Source organism: Lagenorhynchus albirostris, chromosome 8 (genome assembly GCF_949774975.1).
Source record: "Lagenorhynchus albirostris chromosome 8, mLagAlb1.1, whole genome shotgun sequence".
Classification (NCBI taxonomy): domain Eukaryota; kingdom Metazoa; phylum Chordata; class Mammalia; order Artiodactyla; family Delphinidae; genus Lagenorhynchus; species Lagenorhynchus albirostris.
Window position 1 is genome coordinate 54,291,385 of NC_083102.1, and position 24,144 is coordinate 54,315,528.

General features: G+C 34.0%; 1 protein-coding gene across 1 annotated transcript in view; it reads left to right on the forward strand.

The window, feature by feature from the left end:
* CDK14 (cyclin dependent kinase 14) overlaps window positions 1-24,144 on the forward strand; it is a 581,983-nt gene that overhangs the window by 273,088 nt on the left and 284,751 nt on the right. The window contains exon 7 of the mRNA XM_060157002.1: window positions 11,442-11,504. Coding sequence (XP_060012985.1) covers window positions 11,442-11,504 — 63 coding nt within the window. The remainder of the gene's footprint in view (window positions 1-11,441; window positions 11,505-24,144) is intronic.

Consider the following 24,144-nt stretch of genomic DNA (forward strand, 5'->3'; position numbering starts at 1 on the left):
ACATGCCTCAGGGCCAAAAAACCAAAAAAAAAAAAAAGCATAAAACAGAAGCAATATTGTAACAAATTCAATAACAACTTAAAAAATGGTCCACATCAAAAAAAAGTATTAAAAATAAAATTCAATGCAAATATATATGTATATGTATTTATCATTCTCACTATTGTAGAGTAAAAAAAAAAATTGAGTATAATTTGCTTAATGTAAATGACTGTATTACTGTTTTCTGGTATTTGGATCCCAACCCCTGCAGGAAGATTATACCTCCCTTCCCTGTTAAACTAGGGCATGGCCTTGTGGATTGCTTTGGCCAATAAATTGTGAACAAGAGTTATTTGTTATCACAGCAGCATAAGTTGGCCTGTCTTGACGGACATATCCCAGATTACTTAGTATTCAGCTACTCTAGAGAAAGCCAGTGCTACCATGTGTTTTTCTTTTGAAGACTCCTTTTATGATTCATACTCACATGCATGTTGTATGCATGTATATATGCATATTTATGTGTACACTATACTTATGTAGTACATATGCTGTTTTTTAACCTTTTTAAAAACTTACAGAAGTTAATGCTACCATTGTTCCAAATCAATAAATGTAGTTATGTACCAAAGTTTATCCACATTTTAAAATTCATGCACCCTTTGCATTAGTATAAAAATCCCGTGCTTTTCTTTGATATCATTTTAAATTTTGGATAAATTTAAAATTCTTAATAAAACAACTTTAAATAATGATTATTTTAAAATATTAAACACTTGATTCTGGTTTTTTAACATTTAAAAACTACATGTTTTATCAATAAGGGCACTAAATCAGCTTGCTTACGACAAGCTTTTGTATCATACATAGCATCAAGGGTCAAGTACAAATGTGGTCACCTTCTATGTCAAGAATGGTGTTTGCTATGTTTTTCTTGATACAAATTATGACAACCAACTTTATATGTTGATTATAATAATTACGTGCTAGGCCTACTAATTTATTTTGAAGTAAATATTGAAATGTTTTGCCCAAAATTCTCCACTATGATTTTCTAACAATTTTTTAGTGACTGATTTAAAATTTAAGCTCCAATAACTTCTATTAAATTTTGCTAAGACTGACTTTCAAATGGTATTTTCAACCACAGCATCAGGAAAGCACTTCCTGAATTCATCCCAGACAAACTCAGTGAGACTTTATTCTTTCTCTTGAAATATTTTTTAGTAACCTTTTTATGGCAAATTGTACAGTCAGGAAAATGAAAAGATATTTTTAGCTCTGATTCACTGAATATATAACTAGATTTTGGTATAAAAGTTTAAAACATCATGAGGAGCAATAATGTTGGTCTTCACTTCTTGAAGTTTCGGAATTCATATTCAGAATATCAACTATATCTGGCAAATATGTCAAGCTCCTGGGAAAGTTATTATCTTGGCAAGTTTGCAAGTGTCTAATGATGGAGAAAGAAAAATAAAGCAGTTCTTTTTCCAGGGTATCTTTAATTTAATACTCATGCATGGCAAGGAATTAAGCACATTTCCTTTGTACATGGATTGAGCAAAAGCAAGTAGTGAAAGAAAAGAAAAAGAGTGATGATTTACTCTTTGGTAAATTTTTTTTAGGTCAGGTAAGCCAGCAATTTGACTTTTGACTGTAGATGCTAAAAAAAAAGATACTTTGGAATCTCTACTTCATTTTAACTTTTGGCGGTACTCAGAATACAAGAATTCATGGGTTTTTTTTTTTTTAACCCCCTCTGTGATCTGAGGTCTTTTTATTCTTTGCTATTAAAAGAGCTACTTCAAACAAAACTTTTACAATTTTTTGTGGATCCTTAACAATATGTTTCACTACCCTTCAATTTCTCATGCTTCAGAGCATTAGACCCTGTAGGTAAAAAGTTGCATTAAAAAAAATAATGTTGGTGTGATCCTTTTACTCACAGAGTTTGAGGAAACCTAAACTATCTTTGCCCCTTTATGTACTATATTGAAATAATTTAACTTAATGAAGAAAATAGATCTTAGCTAAATGTAAGTACATTACCTTATAATGTACTTATGCTTCAGGTGTGCCACAGGAATAGCAATATAAGTTGTCTCTTTCATCATATATAACAAACATACATTTCGTATACTTCACTGTTTGTCAGGACTTTCCCCGAAAGCTTTATCATTCTAAATTATTTGTATTCCCACCAGCCAGGGATTTAATTGAAGCTATAAATGAGCTTTACATTTGTAGTATAAACTTATCTTTCAAACTATTTCGCCCGCTCAAGAGATTTTGATTTGTCCCATTTTGGAGTCTGTAGCACACAGCTCTTGTTCCATAAATAATCAGATATTCATAACCGTGTTTAATAACTTTAAGGTATTTTGCATTGTAAAATCTTAATAACATTCCTTCTAATACATCCTTCTGTATTTCCTTGGGGAAAAAAAACACCTAAAGTTGTCACTACTTGGTCAAATGATAGGAACAAAGCTATAAATGTTTCATTTAAAGTAAGAGAGAGACTATTATTGAGTTATCGTTCTTGTTTCCCCCCTGGTCATCAGTAAGCTCTTGAATAGTGAATACTGTTTATCCGTCTTTATACATTTGCAATACTTTACCCACCATAAGTTTGAAAATATATTTTGAATATCAGTTGGTATGCCAAAAAAAAAGACAGGGTGACAGCGTTACCAAGTTATAATTGTTTAATGTTTTCCTTGTGATTATGTGTTCCAGAATTACTATTTTTAAAATGAAGAATAACATGTAACATTGTAAATCAACTATACTGCGATAAAAATTAAAAAAAAAAAGATGTACCTGAAGCTCATTATACAGTATATTTCATAAAGTTTTCTGAAACACACATCTGGTATGATCAGTCCCTATGTGGGTGTTATTCTTAACCCTTAGAACCCAGATTATAAAAAAGGCTCGTCTTTTCTACTTTGTAGCCAGAAAAAGTTATTCCAGGATAGCCACCTTTGATTCCTCTGTCTTCTCTCCCTCTGTTTCTCCTCCCTCTTTCCTCTTTTCCTCTGTTTCTAATCTTTTCACTCATGTTACTTTTACCTTATAATTTCAGGATCTCTCATATTTCCAGCAGGGCAGCTCCAGAAGGGTTTTCAGAGTTAATATATTCCTGAGAACTATTCCAGTTCCTTTTTTTTTTTTTTTTCCATCTCATACTTTGACTCCACAAAATTTTTTGTGGCCCATTTTGTTAACCTTTTCTTTTTCAAATTCTTGAGGATGTTGGATGATCAGAGCTTTCCATTCTTTATACCCATTGGCCTTTTATTTTTCCTTTTAAACGTGGCTTCAGAATAGCATGAAAATCTTTTTAAAGTGTCTATTTGACTCTGTTAAAATTTATTATATGTTTTAGGCTTGTGAATGGTGTGCCAGAGGGCATATAAACCATGCTGAGTAGTCTTTCCTTCACTGTTTCAAGAGAGCACGTTTATACAGTCTTCTAATGCAGTAATAGCGTTTGGTTCTGTAGAACCACAGTGTTCTTCTTCTAGAAGATTTCCACCATTTTTGAAACTTCCCAAATCTATACTTTCAATTTATTTAATTTAAAAAAGGACTATCATTTATACCCCCCTATAAGTATTATGAAGTGATATGGACATAGATATATGGATATAGATATGTGTTTGGTTTATGAATTACCCCCTACAATATTGAAACTACTTCAGACACTTGAACTACTGGAAAATAAATGTCTGCATTCTCTTTATGTGAGAAAAATGACTCATGACAGTCTTACCGCCTGGGTAGACCTATACAATCTCTCTACCCGTAGTGTCATTGCCAGAAGCCAAATAGTAAGTTTTTTGTTTTAATGGAAAAGATCTTTCAGGTTGCTGGTTTTACACAATGGGAATGTGGTTGGAAATGCTTCCTGTTCCAGTCACCATCCCCAGGCTGCCCATGCATTTTAGATTCAGAAATGACAGCTGAAACCAATTAGTTAGAATGATGGGATCACTAAGTCACATTTAGGTTTGTTATGTCCCAAAAGGAGAAAAATACATTATATGATAAAAAAAGAAATGACTAATTTAATTAGGAATAAGCCAAGGCAGTGTGATTACTATGAGAGGATTTTTATATAGTTTTAACTCTTGTTTATGTTAACTACCCTTGCCCTCCCCAGGAAATATGTGTGTGGTTTACTGGCAGAATTTCAAACATTTCCTAAGTGGCGTAAAAACAGGTGAAAATAAAATAACCTAGAAACAGGCTTTGGAATATATAAAATAAGTCTTTACAAGAACAGTAGAATATTTGAGAATATTCCATTTAAGAACATAATTTGGGGTATATGGAACAGATTGGAAGACCATATTTTCTCTATTGTCATACCACGTCCTATGATGCAACTTAAGGCACAGTAATCATCATTAGAATTTTTATTTCTGAGGGAAGAGATAGTACTTTTGTACTTGTTCATGAATGTCTTGTTTTTGTCATTAAAGAAAAGGGATTTCAGTGCATTTGCAAAAAGCCTAAATAACATTTAATAGGATACTTACAAACTTTAAAATAAATTATTTTTTAACCACTGTTTTAAAAGTGGGTCCCTGTGGTATATAGCGGGTACAAACCTTCTCTATAAAGCATCTTGAACGGCTATGGTTTTGTTTTAAAGGGGAAGTTGATTAATATTTCTTTCCATTTTTTCTCACTAATGAACAGTGCTTATGTATTGGAACTCACAACATTAAAATTTTATTAATTATGATTTGGGAATAAATAAATGAGTACTATAAAGCTTACCGGAAAAAAATGCAAAGTCGGTTTAAGCCTGTGGACTTCGTATAAAAGCAGTTTGAAACTAGCTGCTCAGTAATTTGATGTATTAATTCTTACAGCAATGCAGTCTGATTAAAACAGAGATTGTAGCCAGAGGAAATGGCATTGACTGCTGTAGAAGGAAGGAGGGCTCAACTTCTATAAGTTTTCTTCAGTTGCCTCTAGCAGCAGCTATTCCCCAGTGAATCACACAACTTTAATGAGCTACAGGTGAAACAGATTAAAAACTAAAACCATAGTGAGTTCTACCAAAATGCGCAACTATTCTTAAAGTGTGGTTTTAGTTAGAGTGCATGTGGTGTGTCCCAGACATGGGACAATGGTAATTAAGGTGACATTAGCCAGTAGTAGATTAAGCATAACAAGTAAGCGTCTGCCACACTTGCTGCCTTGGAGACACGAAAGTTGCCATCGTTGCCATTAATTTTGGGACCCCGTGTGGTACCACTGAAGAGTGGAAATAATTGCTCTTGTCCTTTAGATATTTGCAGATTTCTTGATTTGCTCTCTTACCAGTCAGAGTACTATTTAAAGGTTTTTTTATAATGGGTCACTTACTCATTATAAGGAAGAAATTGGAGTGTAATCAAACTGAGATGAGGACCAGGGAGCTCCTTAAACAATCAAAGTCAGTCCGGAAAAGGCGGGCTCTATATTTTTATGCTTTCAAGTTGTACATGTTATCAACTAGTTCTTAACATATCCCATCTTTTTTTTTTTAAATCACGTGTTTTCACTTAATGTTTTTTGTTTTATAAGTCTTTTCATTAATTTCAAAATAAAAGTATAGCCGAGGCTTGGTATTTATTCATAAAATAAGCCTATTCCTTAAGAAGAAAGAAATTCAGAATTAGTTTTATTATCTTCTGGAATCTTTCCATATTCTTATTCTTGCGAAGCAGTTTTGTTTTTAATGTTTTAAAAATTACACTAAGCCTGAATATACTGACTCTTCTCTTGCTGTCAAAATGGAAAACTAAATGAAAAGAAGTAAAGAATGTGGAGGCTGTGTGTAACATAACTGCAAAATGAGGATTTCTGATGGTTATCCCCATGGAAAGACAGCCTTATTTTTAGCCTAGATGCTGGAAAATAGGGCTGTGCTATTTTCAATGTCATATTTTGTCAGTGCTTCTGAAAAACATCAAAATTAGCTGACAAATATTGTAGACACCATGCTTAGCATAAGAGAGTGGAAAAAATGCATGTTTTAGGGAAGGGGCTCTATTTAGATTCCTGCTTAATGAGAAAAGTCCAGTCTGAAGACCAGTGCTAATACAAAAGCATAATTTCTCTGAGGAACTTGATATCTCTTGAGTAAGAGGTCTGATCATTTGAAGGGCCAAAAATTGGAAAACCTCACTTCATGGATGATACATTGATTAAAAAGAAACATAAGCACATACTAAATGATGAAGCCTACTTAATAATTGACTTATACTTGTTTCTGCCCAGGAATATGGGTAAACTTTCATGTCCAAGAGCTTTTCTGACTCTGTGGTCTTCAGAGAGCCTTTTTACCAGTGGCTTTCAGTGGCAGTATATTGCTTCTTTTCCCTCACCCAAAGTCAGTTTCAAAAAGAGTAAGGAATGGAGAGTGGAAAATATGAAAAGGTGAATGTCATGGTCCAGCTAGTTTCTCATCTTTTTCTTTGGCTGGACTTTCTTTCCTGGTACTCTTTTGAAGGGCTGTTCTCCACTCAGGCCTGTTTTGAAATTGTCATCATATCTATAATTTATCTTTGTAATTTCCTTTTATGTCTTTCTCTTTAAGACTCATGGCTGTGTACTGTTAGTCATGCAGTTCTCAGGTCTACATATGATTGAAATTAACAGATTCTACTGTGTGAAAGTGCTTATGAGTAAGAAGTCTTTTCGATATTTTGTGGTCTTTCTGTATCCTGCCTTTTTACGAAGAGAGATCTGTCTCCTGCCTTCTAAATTGATCCAGCCACAGAGTAATGAAATCAACATGGAGAAACCTAAACTGTAAATGTGGCTCCTTTACAGAGAATGTTTATGTTTAGGGTGTTATGGTTTCAGATACGTTCTTCAGATTCCTTCCCCTTGAAACACTCCTGCACCTATGTAAATTCTCAAATAAATGCTACTTGATGGGTAATCAACAGTGAGGAAGGAGGAACTTGATTTTGAAAGAAATGTATGCAAGTGTGGGGACTGAACCTTAACAGCTCCTTTTTACTGTCACTCCTCTTCTTGGTCTGCAAATCTAGCCACACTTGATAGCTTCGTTTAAAACCATGCACTCCACGGAAGACTGATGAAGTATTCTTAGGGATTCAGGTATAAACCTGTCAGACACAAGTGCTTCTGAAGGCCTTCCCCTGAAGAACAGCAGCAGTGATAGAGTGAATAAGAGGGTGTAGGAAGATGAAGTGAGGCGTAATGTAGTGAGGGAAAGAAGCGATGTTAGCCAAGAGCCAAGATAGAGATTGGAGGAGGAAGAGTTACTGGGTTTGATCTATAGTCACCAGGCACCTAGTCTAAAGATACTCCTTTTAGTGTTAGAACAAGAAATAGAGATGAAGTCAGATGGACCTGAGATTATCTGTGTCTCATCAGTGGATAGTGATCTGTTGGTCATGTGCCATAGGGGCCTTCTGTTCAGAACTTGTATGTGTAGGATGACTTTAAAAAATGGAATGACAGAGAAGTACCTCCCAGGATTTATTGTTAAGTTTAGTTCTGTATTTCGGGACCAGTGCAAATCATAAAGGTCACATAAGCCAATGAGTTGAACTAAGGAGATAAGTTAAAAAGAAAGAAGAGATGTGATGAAATTTGTAATTTAGGCACATCTAATGCAGTTCCAGGCATAGTACTGTGTATTAAAAAAGAGAGAGGGAAAAGAAACAGTTTTTAATGCAGGCAGAACAGAAGTTTGCTAGGGTATAAAAATAAGACCTGGTACTACCTCTTGTCTCTTCCTCCATTTGAGATTCTCCAGATTCTTGCCCCTAATCACCCAGAGCAATCTGAGGTTAATGGTGTATTTGCTAGAAGTAGTCTCAGGTTGTGTGCAGAGAGCTGTGGAGTTTGAATGAGAATGTCTGGGCATGTAGACAGGAAGAACACATATATAAGGATGAAATGTTACTTCTAAGAGTTCCAGTTTCCTGATGGTATTTATCATTCCATTTTTAATTGCAGTCCTCCCAAATATCCCTTCCTACTCTAAACACACTACAGAAAATCATCATCATCATCATCATCATCATCATCATCATCACCTGTAGCATCTACCATGTACTGGGCAGTGTAGTAAAACCGTAATGGATATTTACTTATTAATTTTCACAATATCCATATGAGGTAGGTATACTAGGATTATCTTCATTACATAGATGAAGATACTGATACACAGAGGTTGTGTAACCTAAGGCTACACAGCTAGAGATAGCCATGCGTGTATGCATACACACATTTTCATGCTATACAGCTAAGGAAATATGAATCTTAAAATTTAAAAGGTTTGGAAAAATCTTTATTAAATTTCCCAAGATCTCATTTCTGGAGAGGCCTCCTTCCTTTAATTCATGTTACACTGTCATTGGGCATGCATACATACACGGAAGGATGTCATGTGTACCATGAGCATCAGGAGCTTTTTTCCCCATTACTGATATGTTTCCTTCCTCATAGTTTAGTGGGGTTTTTTATTTGTTTGTTTGTTTACTTTTAAACAAAAAGCTTGAATACTTTAATCTTGGAAAAAAATTACAATAATCACAAGTATGTAAAAATCCACAGAATGTAAGCTCTATGCGAGCAGACACTTTTCTTATTTATTTATGCACAATCGGCATTTAATACGTTTATGTCAAGTATAAAATATGGTGAAAGTTGTCCCCAACACCATACCACTTCTTTAAGCATGTGTAGCGTAAGTTTATTGGGCACAAAATTAAACATGCTTTTTAACTGTGTTACTCATATCCTTTATAGAATTCTTATTTTTTTGTCAATTCCATTTGTTGGTTTTTGAAAGAGGTAAGCTAAACCCTTCAAGATTTTGTGAAATTTTCAGTTTCTTCTTTTATTTTGGTCAATATTTGCTTCATAGTGATATTCCATGTTGCTAGGTGCATAAATGTTTAGTACTTTTTCCTTGAATTCTAATATGTCTAATATTGATATGCTGATTTTTTGCTTTTTTATTGATATTTACCAGTATAAATATCCTAAAACGTAAATAATGTAAATGTGTAATATATAATATGATGTATTATTTCTTTATTTTCAGGTTTTGCGTTATTTTTTGTTGTGTATATTTAGCTTGTGTGAGTTTGATTTTGTTTTGTAAACTGAAAATATATATTTTTAATAGGAATTTTAACATGTGGCTATATGATTATTGTTATGATTGGGTGTACTTTCTATTTACCACTTTATTTGTTGTGTGTGAAGCAATGAGCAAATTACAGTTCTTCCCCTCACGGGTCTTATTGTATAATGGACAGTATCTTAAATACTACCTTATTTTTGTGTATCATGCTATTGATTAAAAACTGCTTTCTCATGTACTATTTTATTTAGTTTTATTTATTTATTTAATATCTATGGAGTATAATTGCTTTACAATGTTGTGTTAGTTTCTGCTGTACAGCAAACAAAGTGAATCAGCTATATGTATACATATATCCCCATATGTCCTCCCTCTTGAGCCTCCCTCCCACCCTCCCTATCCCACCCCTCTAGGTCATCACAGAGCATCGATCTGATCTCCCTGTGCTATGCAGGAGCTTCCCACTAGCCATCCATTTTATATTTGGTAGTGTATGTATATCAGTGCTTCATGTACTATTTTATATGTTCTTCAGAAATCTCTAGGGAAGGTGTTAGCCTTAGTTGAAAGGACAGAGAGGTTAATTGTATGGAGTTACAAAGTGGCAGTTTGGGATCCAGAAATCAGTCCTCAATTAATTAAATGCATGAAATAAAACTTTAATATAGTCAGGAAAAACTCCATGGAACCCATTATAATTATATTTTAGGCTCATTTTTAATGAGCTATACTATATGTAAAACTGTTTCCACCTGTATTTATTTAGTTCTTCTTCGCTGTCATTGACTGGACCAGAGAGACAATAATTTCCAAATCAAATGTAGTTTCTGTCCTCATGGAACTTGACTTTCATTTGGAAGCTAAACACCTTGGGTGTGGTGCAAGATAAAGGCAATATTGTCTCAAAATATATCTAAGAGTATTTCTTCTGTCCCATCTTCTTTCCCTTTGTTCTTCCATTGGCTGACCTTTTTCATTCTCTATTCAGGTGTTACTTAGAAGTAATGCTTTCTGGAGGCCTTTCTGAAATCTTTGGACCACAATAAGTTCCCCCCTGCTATGTCCTCAAACATTACCCAGTACTGTTCTTAATATACAACATACTCTACTGTAATTACTGACATGCCTGGTTTTTTCCACCAGCATCTATTTCATTGAATTCTATGCCTTTAGTGATTAGTGTAGTGCCTGGAAGATAATAAGTACTCAAGAAATACGTGATGAATAATGAATGAATGCTAAATTCTGCTTTGTATCCTTGGGAGTTACCACCTGGCATGCAATAAAAACTCAGTAAAGGAATCTGAACTGTTGTCATCATGGCGATAGCCATGGTACAGGTTCTTGAAGGTATCAAAACCTTATTATTCCTGAATAATTGAAGCCTGATAATGGGTCATGAATAATCATGATCACTGGCTTTTACAGAATGATTAAATGTTTCAATGTCACAAATCTTACAGTATCCTCCAATAAGATTAGAAAAATTTATATAGCAACTCTACATGTTTTTTTCCAAGTTTTATGTAACTCATAATATAAACAGAAAAAGCATTAAAAAGAAAATATATAATTGTGTGCAAATTAAGCTTGGGATATTTGAAGGAATAACAGCGTAAGTTGCTATCTAGGGATATTCCTTTTAAGTTATATCTGGATGTATTTGTCTTAATTTATAATTTTGAAAGTATTTGTATTGATTTATAAAGTAAATCTTTATAAAGTTTTATAAATAAATATTTTCTCAAATATATTCAAGAGTTCTGAGAATCTGAAAATTATTTTTTAGTGAATATAGTTATGAAAAACTCAAATAAAACCAATGATTAATTTTACTGTAATGATCTGTTTGTAGTATTTTCATCTCATATAACATAAATAATCATAACCTGCGTTTCCACTTGGAAAATACAAGATAATTGAAATTGTAATTGGATTGGTTAATTGTGTGTGTGTATGTGCTTTAGTTTTTTTAAGTTAAGGCTTATATTTTTAGGTAGGGTTTTTTTTTTTTCCATTTAAGAGATGTATGTTCAATGAGGAGAAAATTAGGCATTTAACAAAGTAAAAAGTTGTGGATATGAATTCCTTCTAATACACAGATATGTTTAATGTAAGACAGAGCCTAGAGGCAAAGATAATGATTCGATTGTGGTTAAAACAGGGGACGGAGGAGCATGCAACTGCATACACTAAAAAATCCACCCACTTGCCTTATATTTGCTTTGTTTAGAAAGTAATGATGACTTTGAAGTAAAAAAAATATTGATTCACTGTGTTACAGCCAGAGGGATGTTAATACATTTTCCCCTTTTTCTTCTAGCATACTGATTTATGTCAGTACATGGACAAGCACCCTGGGGGGCTGCATCCAGATAATGTGAAGGTAGGAAAAGATCTTTTTAAGTCAAGGGTTAGCATTCTTCATGTGCATGTTTTGAGCGAAAATCTAATCTCTCTACTATAACTTAAAAAAATTGTGTAAAGAGAAGTAATATTGAAGTGAACCATAGTCATTGCTATGGTTTGACATTGGAAGCCATGCTTTGACATTAAATATTTTCACTGTGGTATTATTATTTAGACTTTATCCTGTTTTTTCTTCATGGAGAAACATTTGCCAGTAATGAGTAAAATCCACTGGAATCCTGTCATAACACTGTTTTCAGAAGAGGGGAATCTCCAGTAGCTCTAGCTTGGAGCTCCATACTGCAGTACCAATTGGTTTCAAGATAAAGTACTATTATGATCCAAAACAGTGTTGTGGTGAATTCATGGTGCATATTTTTCACTTGTTTGTACAAACAGATAAAAATGGTTTTTCCTACTGCTTTTTTTTTCATTTCTTTTACCAGAAATTGGATTACTGTGTATAAAAAGAGCTAAGTTTTTCTAAGATTTGACCTAGCAACCATCTTGGGAAATTGTCCAAAAATTTCAAGCTTAAAACAGGAGATTCTTTCTTGGCATATGTTAGGGAGTTAGAAGATACCAAAGTTTATCTGAAGGCTAAACTTATAAATGTATTTGAAGTAAAATTATTTGTCTCCATTTCGTCCCATTCATTATCTGCACCTTTCTTGCAATGTGGCATATTTTTTCTTCTGTACTTTTCCGTTTGCTAGGAGAGATATATTTGCACGTATGGTATTACATGTGTTTATTTCATTTTGCTTTATAAAAATAATATATATATATTGTATAAGGTTTTTTTCCTCTTAGAATATGTCATAGATATCCTTTAAAATCAATACATGACTATGTAGTTCAGTCTTTCTAATAACTGCATATTATTCCATAGTATGAATAAACCATAATTTGCAACTGTTCTTTATTCATGGATCTTGAGGTTGTTTCCAAAATGTTCCTATTAAAAATGATTCTAGAGTAGATATTAGTATAAAACCTTTATACTCATTTCTTTTGAATATCTAGTTAATGGGTTTTCTTTATTAATTAGAGACGTTATGTCAGTTTTAATGAATTTAACTGGAACCTTTGCCCACAAGGTTGTAAATTACAGAAGGACTGTTTTTCTCTACATTCCCTAGGATTGACTAACCAGTCATTTAGATTTTTGCCATTCTGATGAGTAAAAATGAAATATTTTTTATGTTGACATTTTCTTGACTGCTAGTGACATTGAGCATCTTTTCATGTCTCTTGACCACTTGTAATTCCGCTATTACAAGTTAACCTGTTCTTATATATTCATTTTTCTATTGGGTTGGTTTTTTTCTTTAATGAATTATAGGTGCTTTTTAATATGAACTTAATAATGAGGGTTTTTATGGTGGTCATCTATGTTGTACAATTTTAAAATGTAGGAACTTATAGGAAATCTGACAAAACATTGTTTTTAAAATAAGTAATAGAGTCAATATGGTACTTACAGTATTTGTTGATTTTTTCATATATCTCCTTTTTTGTTGTTGTGATTTTTTGTTTCATTTAGATTTCTTTTAAATTGTTTGACTATTCACTTTTCTTAAAAATCTGTATCCATTGACATAGGTAGTTTTTTAGTGGTTAGATTGGGCAAGAAATTTTAACAGATGAAGAGATTTGTTTTTTAATCTTGTTCATGTTCAAATTTAACTTTAAACATTAGTATTATAATTAATACATAATTCTTTTTTTTAACATTAAAACATCTCAAATTGTCTCATTTATGCATTTAATGTTCTCTTCTTAGGGTTGATTGGGTTCACAATCAACAGTACAGTACATCCTTACTCCTGTTTCTCACTTTATTTTTATTTATCTATTTTTTAAATTAATTTTTATTGGAGTATAGTTGCTTTACAATGTTGTGTTAGTTTCTATTGTACAGTAAAATAAATCAGCTATACATATATATATATATATATATCCCCCTTTTTTTGGATTTCCTTCCCATTTAGGTCACCACAGTGCATTAAGTAGAGTTCCCTGTGCTATACAGTATGTTCTCATTAGTTGTCCATTTTATGCATAGTATCAATAGTGTATATGTGTCAACCCCAATCTCCAAATTCCTTCCCCCCTCCCCGCCCCCTTTTCCCACTTTAGCCTGGGGAATCTGTAGAGAGGCCAGCTAGTGGAAGCCCAGGGCCTACCAGCCTCAGTGGAAATCAGAGGCTACTTTGAGCTAAATTTGATTTCCAGACTTTAAATTCAGTGACAGGATTAAGATTAAAGAACTGGCCTGAGCCTTTTCAAAAAACCATGGCATCACTGGATTTCCATTATCCTTGTTTGGTCTTTTCACCAACACTGTGTGTCATGAGTTATGGGCAAGTTGGTGAAATAAAGAGAGCTCATTCCACAAAGCATTGCCAGTATCACTGGTGATTTTTGTAGCCTTTGTAAATTCTGCTTCATCCGTTACATTTTATTTTTCCTTAATCTCTTAATGGTCATGGAAAGATTGAGCTTCTAGGTTACTGGTTTTCAGTTACTAGGTTGCACTCCTTGAAATTGTGTTTCAACAGCTGTTACCCTACGATCATTCCTCGTACTTAAAATACTTAGTGTTTGCTACCTATTTCAAGTTCAGGTTGTACTGGGGCATTAAGCAAGGTTTATTACTGCCGGAGCTCATACCTCCTAAGGTGTGATGGAAACTCACTGGTAAATGAGATGTGCAGTTAGCATAAATAATGTCACAGAAATTAGATATGATGCCAACACTGAGTCTAGATATTAGTCATATGGAGCAGGAACTACTCTCACTAAGAAATTGTTTCACATGGTTACAGATTGATACTCTACTACATTTTTGCCTCCAAAAGTGCATGATGTGATTTACCTCTTTTTATACCTTTCTGAATAACTGAAAGGCAGTGATAGGTGTTGGTATATAAGTTTCCATTTCCCCATACCTATTGACGTCTTGGCTTTTTGAGGTTTTGCCAAAATGTACTGGATTGTCTCAGTGCTTGGAATATTTAAGGGTGCAAGAAACTTTGGTCATCATCAAAGAGGTCTTCAAACTAGGCTCCACAGCAGAGTCTTCTGTAAAACTTTAATATATATATATATGAGAGACAGGGCCTGGACTGTGGTGCTTCAGAAAACAGGTATCAGACCCACGCCTCAAGGTAGAAAGTTGTAAGTGTCTTTGTGGAGAATCTGATCAGTCCAAGACCTAAAGAATCTAGGTGATTCTACAATGAAGACCCCAATTGACAAATAAGTAACTCAGAGGAAGCAAAGTTGCTTGCATTGATTACACAGAGAAAGAAAGAAAGAAAACTTCAAAAAAATTATCAATAATATTCTCCAAGAGGTAAAAGAAAATAGTACATCTATAAAACACAATGCTATGTTATTTTTAAAAAGGAGAAATTAGTGGACATGAAGTAGCTTTGGAAATTCAAAATATGATGACAGAAATTAAAAACAACAGTAAAAATGGATGGAAGAAAAAGTTGGAGAAGTTTGCCAGAAAATAGAGCATAAAATACAAATCTGAAACATGAGAAAGAAGGTATCAGAAAATTTAGAGTCCAGTCCAGGGGATCAACCATCTGAATGACTGGAGAAAATAGAGAGGAGGGAGTCATTAAAGCAATAAACATTAAACTATACTTTTTCCAGATGTGAAGGATGTGAACTTCAAGATTAAGAGGGTCCATTAAATGCCCAGAACAATTTAATGATAATAGATAAATGATAACATTTATTGTTGCAAATTTTCAGAACACTGATTTCAAAGAAAGATCCTACTGAAAGGGAACAGGTTTACTACTAAAGATCAAGAATTACAGTGGTGTTAAACTTCAACAGCAGCACTGGAATGGAGATGGAAGTGGGACAACAACTTGAAAATTCCAATGTAAAATTGTTTCCAATCTACAATTCTATACAAACTATCAATGAAGTGTGAGAGTAGGATAATTATTTTCAGGTGTTCAAGGAGTCGAAAAGTTTGCATACCTTGCATCTTTTCTCAGGAAGCTACTTGAAGATGTACTGCACTATAACTCAGGGAATAAACCAAAGCAGAAAAGAAAAGGAAACCAGGTAGTAGAGGCTACCACAAAAGAGAGATGGATATCCTCAAGACAATGATGAAAAGAATCCCAGGATAACAACTGTGCATCGAGCTGAAAGGGTAACCAGTCAGTCTGATTGGCACAGGTCAGAAGTCTCCAGGAGAGATTTCTAAGAAGGTGAAAGGGTTAGATAGAATACCAAATGTGTTTGAGCAGATTTATAAGATGGAAGAAGAATTTGGTGTTGAATTAGTGATAACCACAAAGAAAATTCAACAAAGGCAAGCAAACCAACCAACAAAAGAACTAGATAGTTACTAACACCAGGAAAAACAATTATTGTGCAGGGGAAGAAAGTAGTCATATAAAACTTAATGGCTCAGCTGTAAATAACATTTACATGATTATAATACAGTACAATATTATGATCAATATGTAATATTATAAAATATAATATGTAATCAATATTACATGTTGATGTAGTTAGAAAAACACTTCTTTAAGTGATTCTGCTATAGCCAGGCTCATTCCAGGATTAGCATCCTAAAGCAGTCATCCATTTCAGCTGCCACCTTTTATATAAAGATCAGAATCATTGAGATTAAGAACTTGTCAAAGAGCATTTTGATTCTTTGTCCAATGTTCTTTTCCTTACATTGCATGATTCATATATTAAATTACAGTAATTAGCCTGTTTACCTGACTTTATATGTACTCATTCACATAGGTTTTTCATCATTTTCACGTTGAAGATAATAGTTATACCTTCTCTGAGGGTATGGGAAGTTCAAAAATAGAATGCATCTTGTTAATGCCTGTGTTTTGGCATCTGAATTGTAGTGCATGAAAGCAGACAGCCCTCATTACCATGTTGGTTTCCATGGGAGGCCACTCAGCTAATCATGCACTGGCTTTTCTTCACAGTTTTGTCTGCTTAGAGACAGTGCACTCCTCCAGGGTTACGTTTAGGATCTGCACTGCAGGTGAAATTATTCTCAAAGAAGTCTGACTATGACATAGTGACAGATGTCCCATGGGTATTGCTGTGTGATGGATTAACATTTTTTTTCATGTGGTGATACTTCTTGTCACTTAAATCGATGAATGCAAAATGAAGAACATAAGAATAATATTTACTAAGTTAACAACTGTTCATAATGCTGTGCTAGATGCTGATTAACCAAAAAAAACAACAGTTGAGCTAAAATAAGACCTTGTAATGGTTCTCTATAAATGTAAGATGTGAAAACCAGGTGAGATAAGCAATTATCTTTAAAAGAGCATGTTCTTGTAATAACTCTGAAGCTCTGCACTTGGTTAAATAGTTCATGGATCATTAAAGGATAGGAATGTAATAAATACTGAATATTTATTATGGTGAACAGAAGGAAAACATAGCGATCAAGTCCTTTTGCTTCTAAATTTGACAGTTTTGACTTTTGGTTTCATCACTATGCAGCATGACAGTATATGGAAATATTTTAAACATTCATCTTGGATTATAAAAATGTACATATCTGTTTAGATTTCATATATACTTGTTTATTGTGAAAAGGTGGGTTGCCACGCATCTGAGAATTGAGGTGATTGTTCTTTACTGTGAATCAGGTAGACTTGCAAGTGTTACAAAGGTGATGCATCACTGAAGAATGAGGGGGAAGAAAAGAACAATTGAAAGAGTACATAACTCATGATTTCATAGTAAAGCATAGGCTAGTCTATGGTAATTTTGTATTAAATCCCAGCAAAACATCTGTTAAAGTTTTATCTTTCGTGCTGTATATTCCTTGTAAGCACTGGAATAAACTCATAAGAAAAATTGTCAGTGTTAACTAAATTGCTGTAATCACTTTGCTACTTTAATTGCCCACAAAATGTGTCTGTTCTCAGTATGGCCTTCTGAAATAAATATTCACTATTAACTAATGGTCTGTATTATATCAGTTTTAGACAAATGGGTAATTTTAGCAGTTAATTACTTAGAGGACAATTTAAAGCCTGAATCGAAAGCCTGAGGACATTGGCCTTGTTGTAAATATTTATGATGATTAAAGGTATAACAACCAGTTGTTAGAACATGATAATTGGTATGTAGGAAACTGGTTAGAATTTGGGGCAGAAGGTAGTTCATTTTTGCCCCCTTTACAAACCATTCACTATGAATTTTCTTGGGTTTTGACTGTCGTAGCTGAATTGAAGGCAGACTTGTATTGGAGTTCTTCATTTTATAATTCTCAGTGACTTACAGATTGATCAGTTTTTTAAAAAATGACCATAACAGTCTAAATTCCGTCTTTCATTCAGCTTTTCATGTGTTCTTTAAAAAGTGATAAGCATGAGAGACTGAAAATTAAGGTTCATTAAAGAAAAGGAAGATTAATTGATGCTGTCTCCAGCTCATATCCAGAAATATAGGTGCTTGAATCTTATTACCATGATGACATTGGGTCTTCCTGTGTTTTTATGTAATTACCTTCATTGCCATGTCATCTTAATGACTTTTCTAGAAGATTTTTTTGTAAAAACATTTGTCTTTTTTTTTAAAGAACTGTAATCCAAAATAAAGTAATTCTGAATTATCTGCCTTGTTCTCTGAAGTATCTGAAATTCTTTGGACATAAAGCTGAGTTTTATTTTTTATCTCAATATCTATATTAATTAAAAAGATATGAGGATTATTAAGGTTGAAAAATTGCTATTTTTCCAAGAACAAGCAGGTGTATAACAGTCAGAATAATGTTATGCCAAATTAAGACTGTCTCATACAGATGGCACTGAGAATTGATTCCTGAATGAGATAGATGTTGAGATAGAAAATCTAATGTTGAGATAGAAAATCAGATAACACCTGATTTTCTCCATATTTTGCGTTGGAACTCTCATTTAGCTGGTAATGATTTCCTACTATGCATTACAGTGAATATTATAGAGCCTTTCATTATTCTGTATTTTGGGAAATACGGTTATTTCATGGAGCCATTCAAGAGTGTTTTAAAAATTTGACACCTAGTCTCAGCACCTGTCCAGTTTTCTTTTGAGCCTTTTCATCCTATTTTTGTTATAACAAAATGATTTTCCATATCTAGACAGTGAAGGATTAACAGTAAAAGAAAGTGAAATTCATGTGTCAATTCATATTGTGTTGGATGTTCAGAGAGGGTCTGAGTAGTGAATTTCTGGTTAAGATGTGGGGCGTGCGTTCCGTTGTTTAGAACATGTCTTTTGTATGCTTGGCATCATCTGCTGATGTGCTTGTTAATGATTTGAATCAGACAAAGGAATCAAGGCAGCTAACTGAACAGCCCACTCTTTCCTAGCGGTGCTTTAAAACCCAGATTGAAAAGAAATCACCCCAAAGGTAGATGAAATACAGATAGTCGTTAGAAGTATGCCCTGTGATATTTTATTTGTTAGATGGAATTACCCAGCTTGGTGGGGCAGGGGCGGTGGTATCCAGTGGAAATAGGACAGATACCCTCCTGGATTTCAAGCTTCAAGCCATTCACCTTGCCTCTCTCCCATTTAAGATGGATCTTGCACTCGACCCCTTTGTTTGCATGTTTTCCAAGACAAACATGAGGACCCAGGGGGGAAATTAGCTGAGTAACAGAGTATGTACACACTTTCGGGGATTTTTCTGAAAGTCCTAGACAAGTTCAGCCTTCATGTGAGTAGCCAGTACATTTCATAGATATTTTCTCATTAATATATAAATCCCTGTTACTTGAGATCTCTCTAAGAAGATGCAGAGAGAGAGAGAGGTTTATTGATCATACCTATCAAACTCAGAGTCTTTACTGCATTCCATATGAAACATATTTTTCTCTATTGTATAGCTTGCAGAAGTGATCTTTCTCTAAGAGTCTTACACTCAAGATTCATCACCTTTGTCAGTTTTTCAGTCTGCATCTGTCTCTCAATTTAAAAAAAAAAGTTGCATTGGCCTTATCAACTGATATTAAGACAGTTCATGTTGATAGTGTTTAAGGTGTTACTTTAGGCAATACAACCATTTTAAATTCTATTTATTCCTTTTCATTGTGTGTAAAAAGAATGGCCTGTAGTTGGGGGAGTGTTGCATACATTCACAAATGAAGTTGAGCAAATATTTGTATTTCATGCTATTTCTTTTTGGTTCCAAAAAGTGCCTATCAGTAAGGTCAGTTGTATACTTAATATTATTATATTATTAGAATTCCTTGGAATAAGTGTTTCAGTTTTTCTCTTGGAAAATTATGTTGGGCAACTATTAAAGCCAGTAGCTTAAATTTGATCATCTTGTTTCTACTCAGCTAAGGAATATTTCTAACACTAATTTTAGGCTGCTGACCAAGTTTATTAAATGGAAGTTTCTCATCCTCAGCCCTCCACATTTTCTTCATCATACATACAAACTCTAATAACTTGGAAATCTACTTAGTATTAGTATACTAAGTATTATAATATATTGTATATTATTATATAATATTACATATTATTATAATATATTAACATACTAAAGAAGCTAATGTGCTTCTTTCAAGGAACATGGCAAAACACAGATCTGTTTTACAATCCCCATTTGACTCCTTGTAAGTATCCCAGTTCTGGTTCCCATGGCTCCAGTCAACTTGCTCACTGTGGGCATCTCGGTGCCTAGAGCAACACCTTGTTGATATCCACCATTGTATTGAGGCAGGAGGAGAGGGCGGAATGGGAGGCCAACTTAAGGATCACAGAAAGCGTGCAAGAGCTTTTTCCCAAGAGTTTGCCCAAGTATTTGAAACTCTTATTTTTTGAGTTATTCCCTTCCAGAAAGTTATCATCTTTAAGAATAGAATATTAATGTATAAATAACATAGAGATTGAAAATTAAATTTTTGTTACATTATTTAGAAATGGTGGAACATGTTCCATATCTAAGACTTATGAGGGAGTAGAATGAAGAAGCAGAAAGTTAAATGAAAGAACTCAAAAAGGGCAAAACGTGGCAAGACAAACTGTCCTTACTACTCAGATTTTCTAAGACCCAGATCTATCTGTAGTACAGGGCAAAAAAGGACACATCTATGACCTGATGCCCTGTCATGAATGTTTGTGTCTTACACTATCCCAGTAGTACACTTAATACTGTAAATTATACCATAATGTTTTACTATCTGGGCTTTTATTTCTATCTCCCTTATATCTCCATATAACCTTCTTAGTATTCTTTTTAAAAAATTCAACACATAAAATTGCAATGATGTTTTGTAAAATATAAACTATTTGGGAATGTATTATGTACATTGTATTACAAATTATGATTTGATATTTGCATTAGGTATTTGCAAATTTGAAACTCAACTAAATGGAATGAATCATACTTTTGAAAGTTGAAGAAGACCTAGTACTGCAGTAAAATCATTATCTGATGCATATTTTAATGTATTTTTACATTCAGTAGATATTTTGAGGACTCAAATTTTCTAATTATTTTTCATTTCTAGAAAGTTTGATGCATGAGTAATTTAATGTTTGTGCATCCTGTGGAGTTTTAAATGATGTGGTGCTAAACATGGAGCATATTATTTGAAGCATGTATTAGCCATGTACAACTTTGGTTTATTTGCCAATGTCACATTTTCTAGCCTTGGATTCACACAATGTGTAACTACTTTAATCAAATAGTATACGTGGTTTTTGGGTAGCAGTATTTTAAATTGTGGGTGTCAGAGCAAGACAAAAATGGGAACTATCTCTACTACCTCTACTACACTTGCTGTGGGTCCCTTTTCCCAATTCATTTAGTTTCTCTGAGCCTTTATTTCTCTATCTGTGAAATAAAGATAATAGTATCTGCCTAGCAGAAGTGTTGGAAGGATTAATTTACTGGTATTTAGTAAATGGCAGTTATTACAGCTGCTCAATTTGTAGAGTCCCTTCTATTTCTGTTATTCATAAAATGAAAGGATACAGTTTTACAGCATGAATGAATATTAAGGGCATCTGAGACAATCTCATTTTTAAGATGAAAAACCTAAGATACAAAGATTTAAACTTGGTCCCCAGGTGACAGAAAAGTAGCTTAACTAACTCTCTTTGTAAGAATTGCTGCTGTGCCATAAGGCATAGGGTGCATTGCTAATCACTCTAATAAGCCCTAAGAGACAGTGGACATCCCTTGAAGATAGTTGACCCAAGCCTGGAAAATCTGCAAGATGTTCACTGTGCTTAGTCTTATATTAAATGGAACCACATTTATTAAATAATGCCTGGATTTCAGACCATTCATGGAATCTCATGACTGTAAGCACTGAGACAAAGAGCATCTGATCATACATCTTTAGACTTTGACGGGGGTGGAGGAGTATAAAATTTGTTGCTCACTGCAAGTGGCAATAATTCTATTGAGTAACAAATATATTAAGTCCAATGATGTGTGTGTGTGCTTTTTACCAGCTTGCTCTAAATGTTTTGATAAAAAGCCTTATCTTCATATTCTTTACCTACTTAAAGTCTAAAGAGTTTCAGAAGGGAATAGAAGGAGTATTAAAGGATATTCCCAAGAAGTATATGCCATGGCCCTGAGAATATGAGCTGCTTTCTGCGGGGGATGGCAAGACAACGTGGCTATAGATAGATCTGCTGCTGGTAAAAGTGTCCCTGTTCATCGTATCGTTGCTATTTAAGGCATTTTCCCATGGGGATTCTTATTGCAAAAAGTGAATATATTCGAACTAGAGTATAACTCTTCAGTGATCATACTGTAGGATTTGAAGATATCTCCTTTTACAAAGTTGAATAGAATATCCTGAGGGGACAAGGTATTCTTAGGAAGACCTTATGGCTACTACAGTAGAAAAATAAGAAGATAGAAATGAAAATATGTTAGTTTATCAGCTTCAGGACATAAAGCTGTCTTCTGCCATGTTATTTATTTCTAAGAGGATTTTAAGTAGCAAAAATAGACATTCAGGAATCATATGCTCATTACATAATATGCTAATTGAGGCTTACAAACTTGGGTTCACTTAATCAGAGCACTTTGATTATATTGGGTGTATAACTGTATTCATCCATGCGTTTAGTAAGCATCAACCTCATTTAAGATAATGAAGTGTAGTGGAAAGTTCACAAGTGCTGTGTGATGGTTGGATGACTTTAAGTTTCTCATGCTTTTAGAACTTTAGTTTTCTCATTTGTTTAAAAGAAAAGGAAAAATACAGGATTATAAAATATATGTAAAATTACTTAAAACAGCCTTTAAATGAGTGTAAGCCTTCAATTAGTATTACTCTCCCTTCCTTTTTTCTCAGTACCTGAGATTGCATTGATGTTCACCAAGTTTTATTAGCGAGTAGCAAAGCTGATTTTTACTCTTTCTCTGCATGTGGCCCCCTCTTTGGTGGTCCTTCTTGTTTTCATAGTATCCTCTGGTTTTCACAGAGATCAAATATAGCTTGTTATGTGGTGATGTATACAACAACCAAGTGAAGTGGCTTTCTGAAAAATTTACATGGGCGAGTTAGATACTTGCCTGTTTGCCTAAAGGAAGAAATGCCCAAGACTTGCCTTTCTCAAAACACTTCCAAGAATATTCCATGGGACATTCTGTTAAACTCAGTGCTAATTCCTTGTGGCCTTCCCACCCCTAGCTAGCAGTATATTTTCTGTTAAACACATTAAAATGTTACTTCTAAAACACCAAGTTTACTAATGGTTTCAGTGAAGTATACTGTTGCCCCCTTGCCACCATTACTATTATGATGGTGCATTGATAATTTTACTATTTCATATATTGTCTTCTTTTCATTTATTTAAAATTTTCTTCTTAATTTGTCTTCTTAGTGATCTGCTTGCTTGGTCTCCTCAATTTTTTCCCTCAGAACAGCAAGAGGTTTGTCATATAATACATCACTTCATCTTGTGCATCTAGTGAATGCTTGTTTTCCTATTAAAATTTTATGTGTAATGAATTCTGTTTTCAGAGTGACAAGTTTCCTCCCTCCTCTGTGCCTTCAGTACACTCAGTTCACGTTGCTGTCACAGTGCAGACCTCTTCAGGTGGTAGTTATCTGTTTATGTGTCTGTCATACCCAGTGGGCTGTGAGTTCCTCGAGTCCAGGGACTACATCTTATATCCTGTTCATCTTTGCATCCCTCTTACATGACAGCACCTGGCACATGGTTGGCACTTAGTAAATCCTGAATGAATTTTTTCTGTGGGGATTTGTTCTGACTTTGTGCATTGATCAAAGATTTAAAAATTTGTTTGGGGCTCCAACTCAATGTTTGGGGTTCTACTTGTCTTGTTTGGGGCTTAGTTTGTCATGTATACAACTGTAGTTGGAGCGTGTGGTTGCATCCTTTCCTATCACTGATTTTCTTAATCCTCTTTAATACGCTACCCTATTTGAATAGCTTCTGGATTAGCATGAGGATTATATATTTTCACTAATTGGTAAAGGTATTAAAAGAAGAGCCCTTTGAGACTACCCACTTCTACCCTTAGCTTCTAGAGACTCCCATTCCAGGCGTCTGTTATTTCTGTATCTACTTCGTCCAGCTGTGCCTAAATTCTGTTCA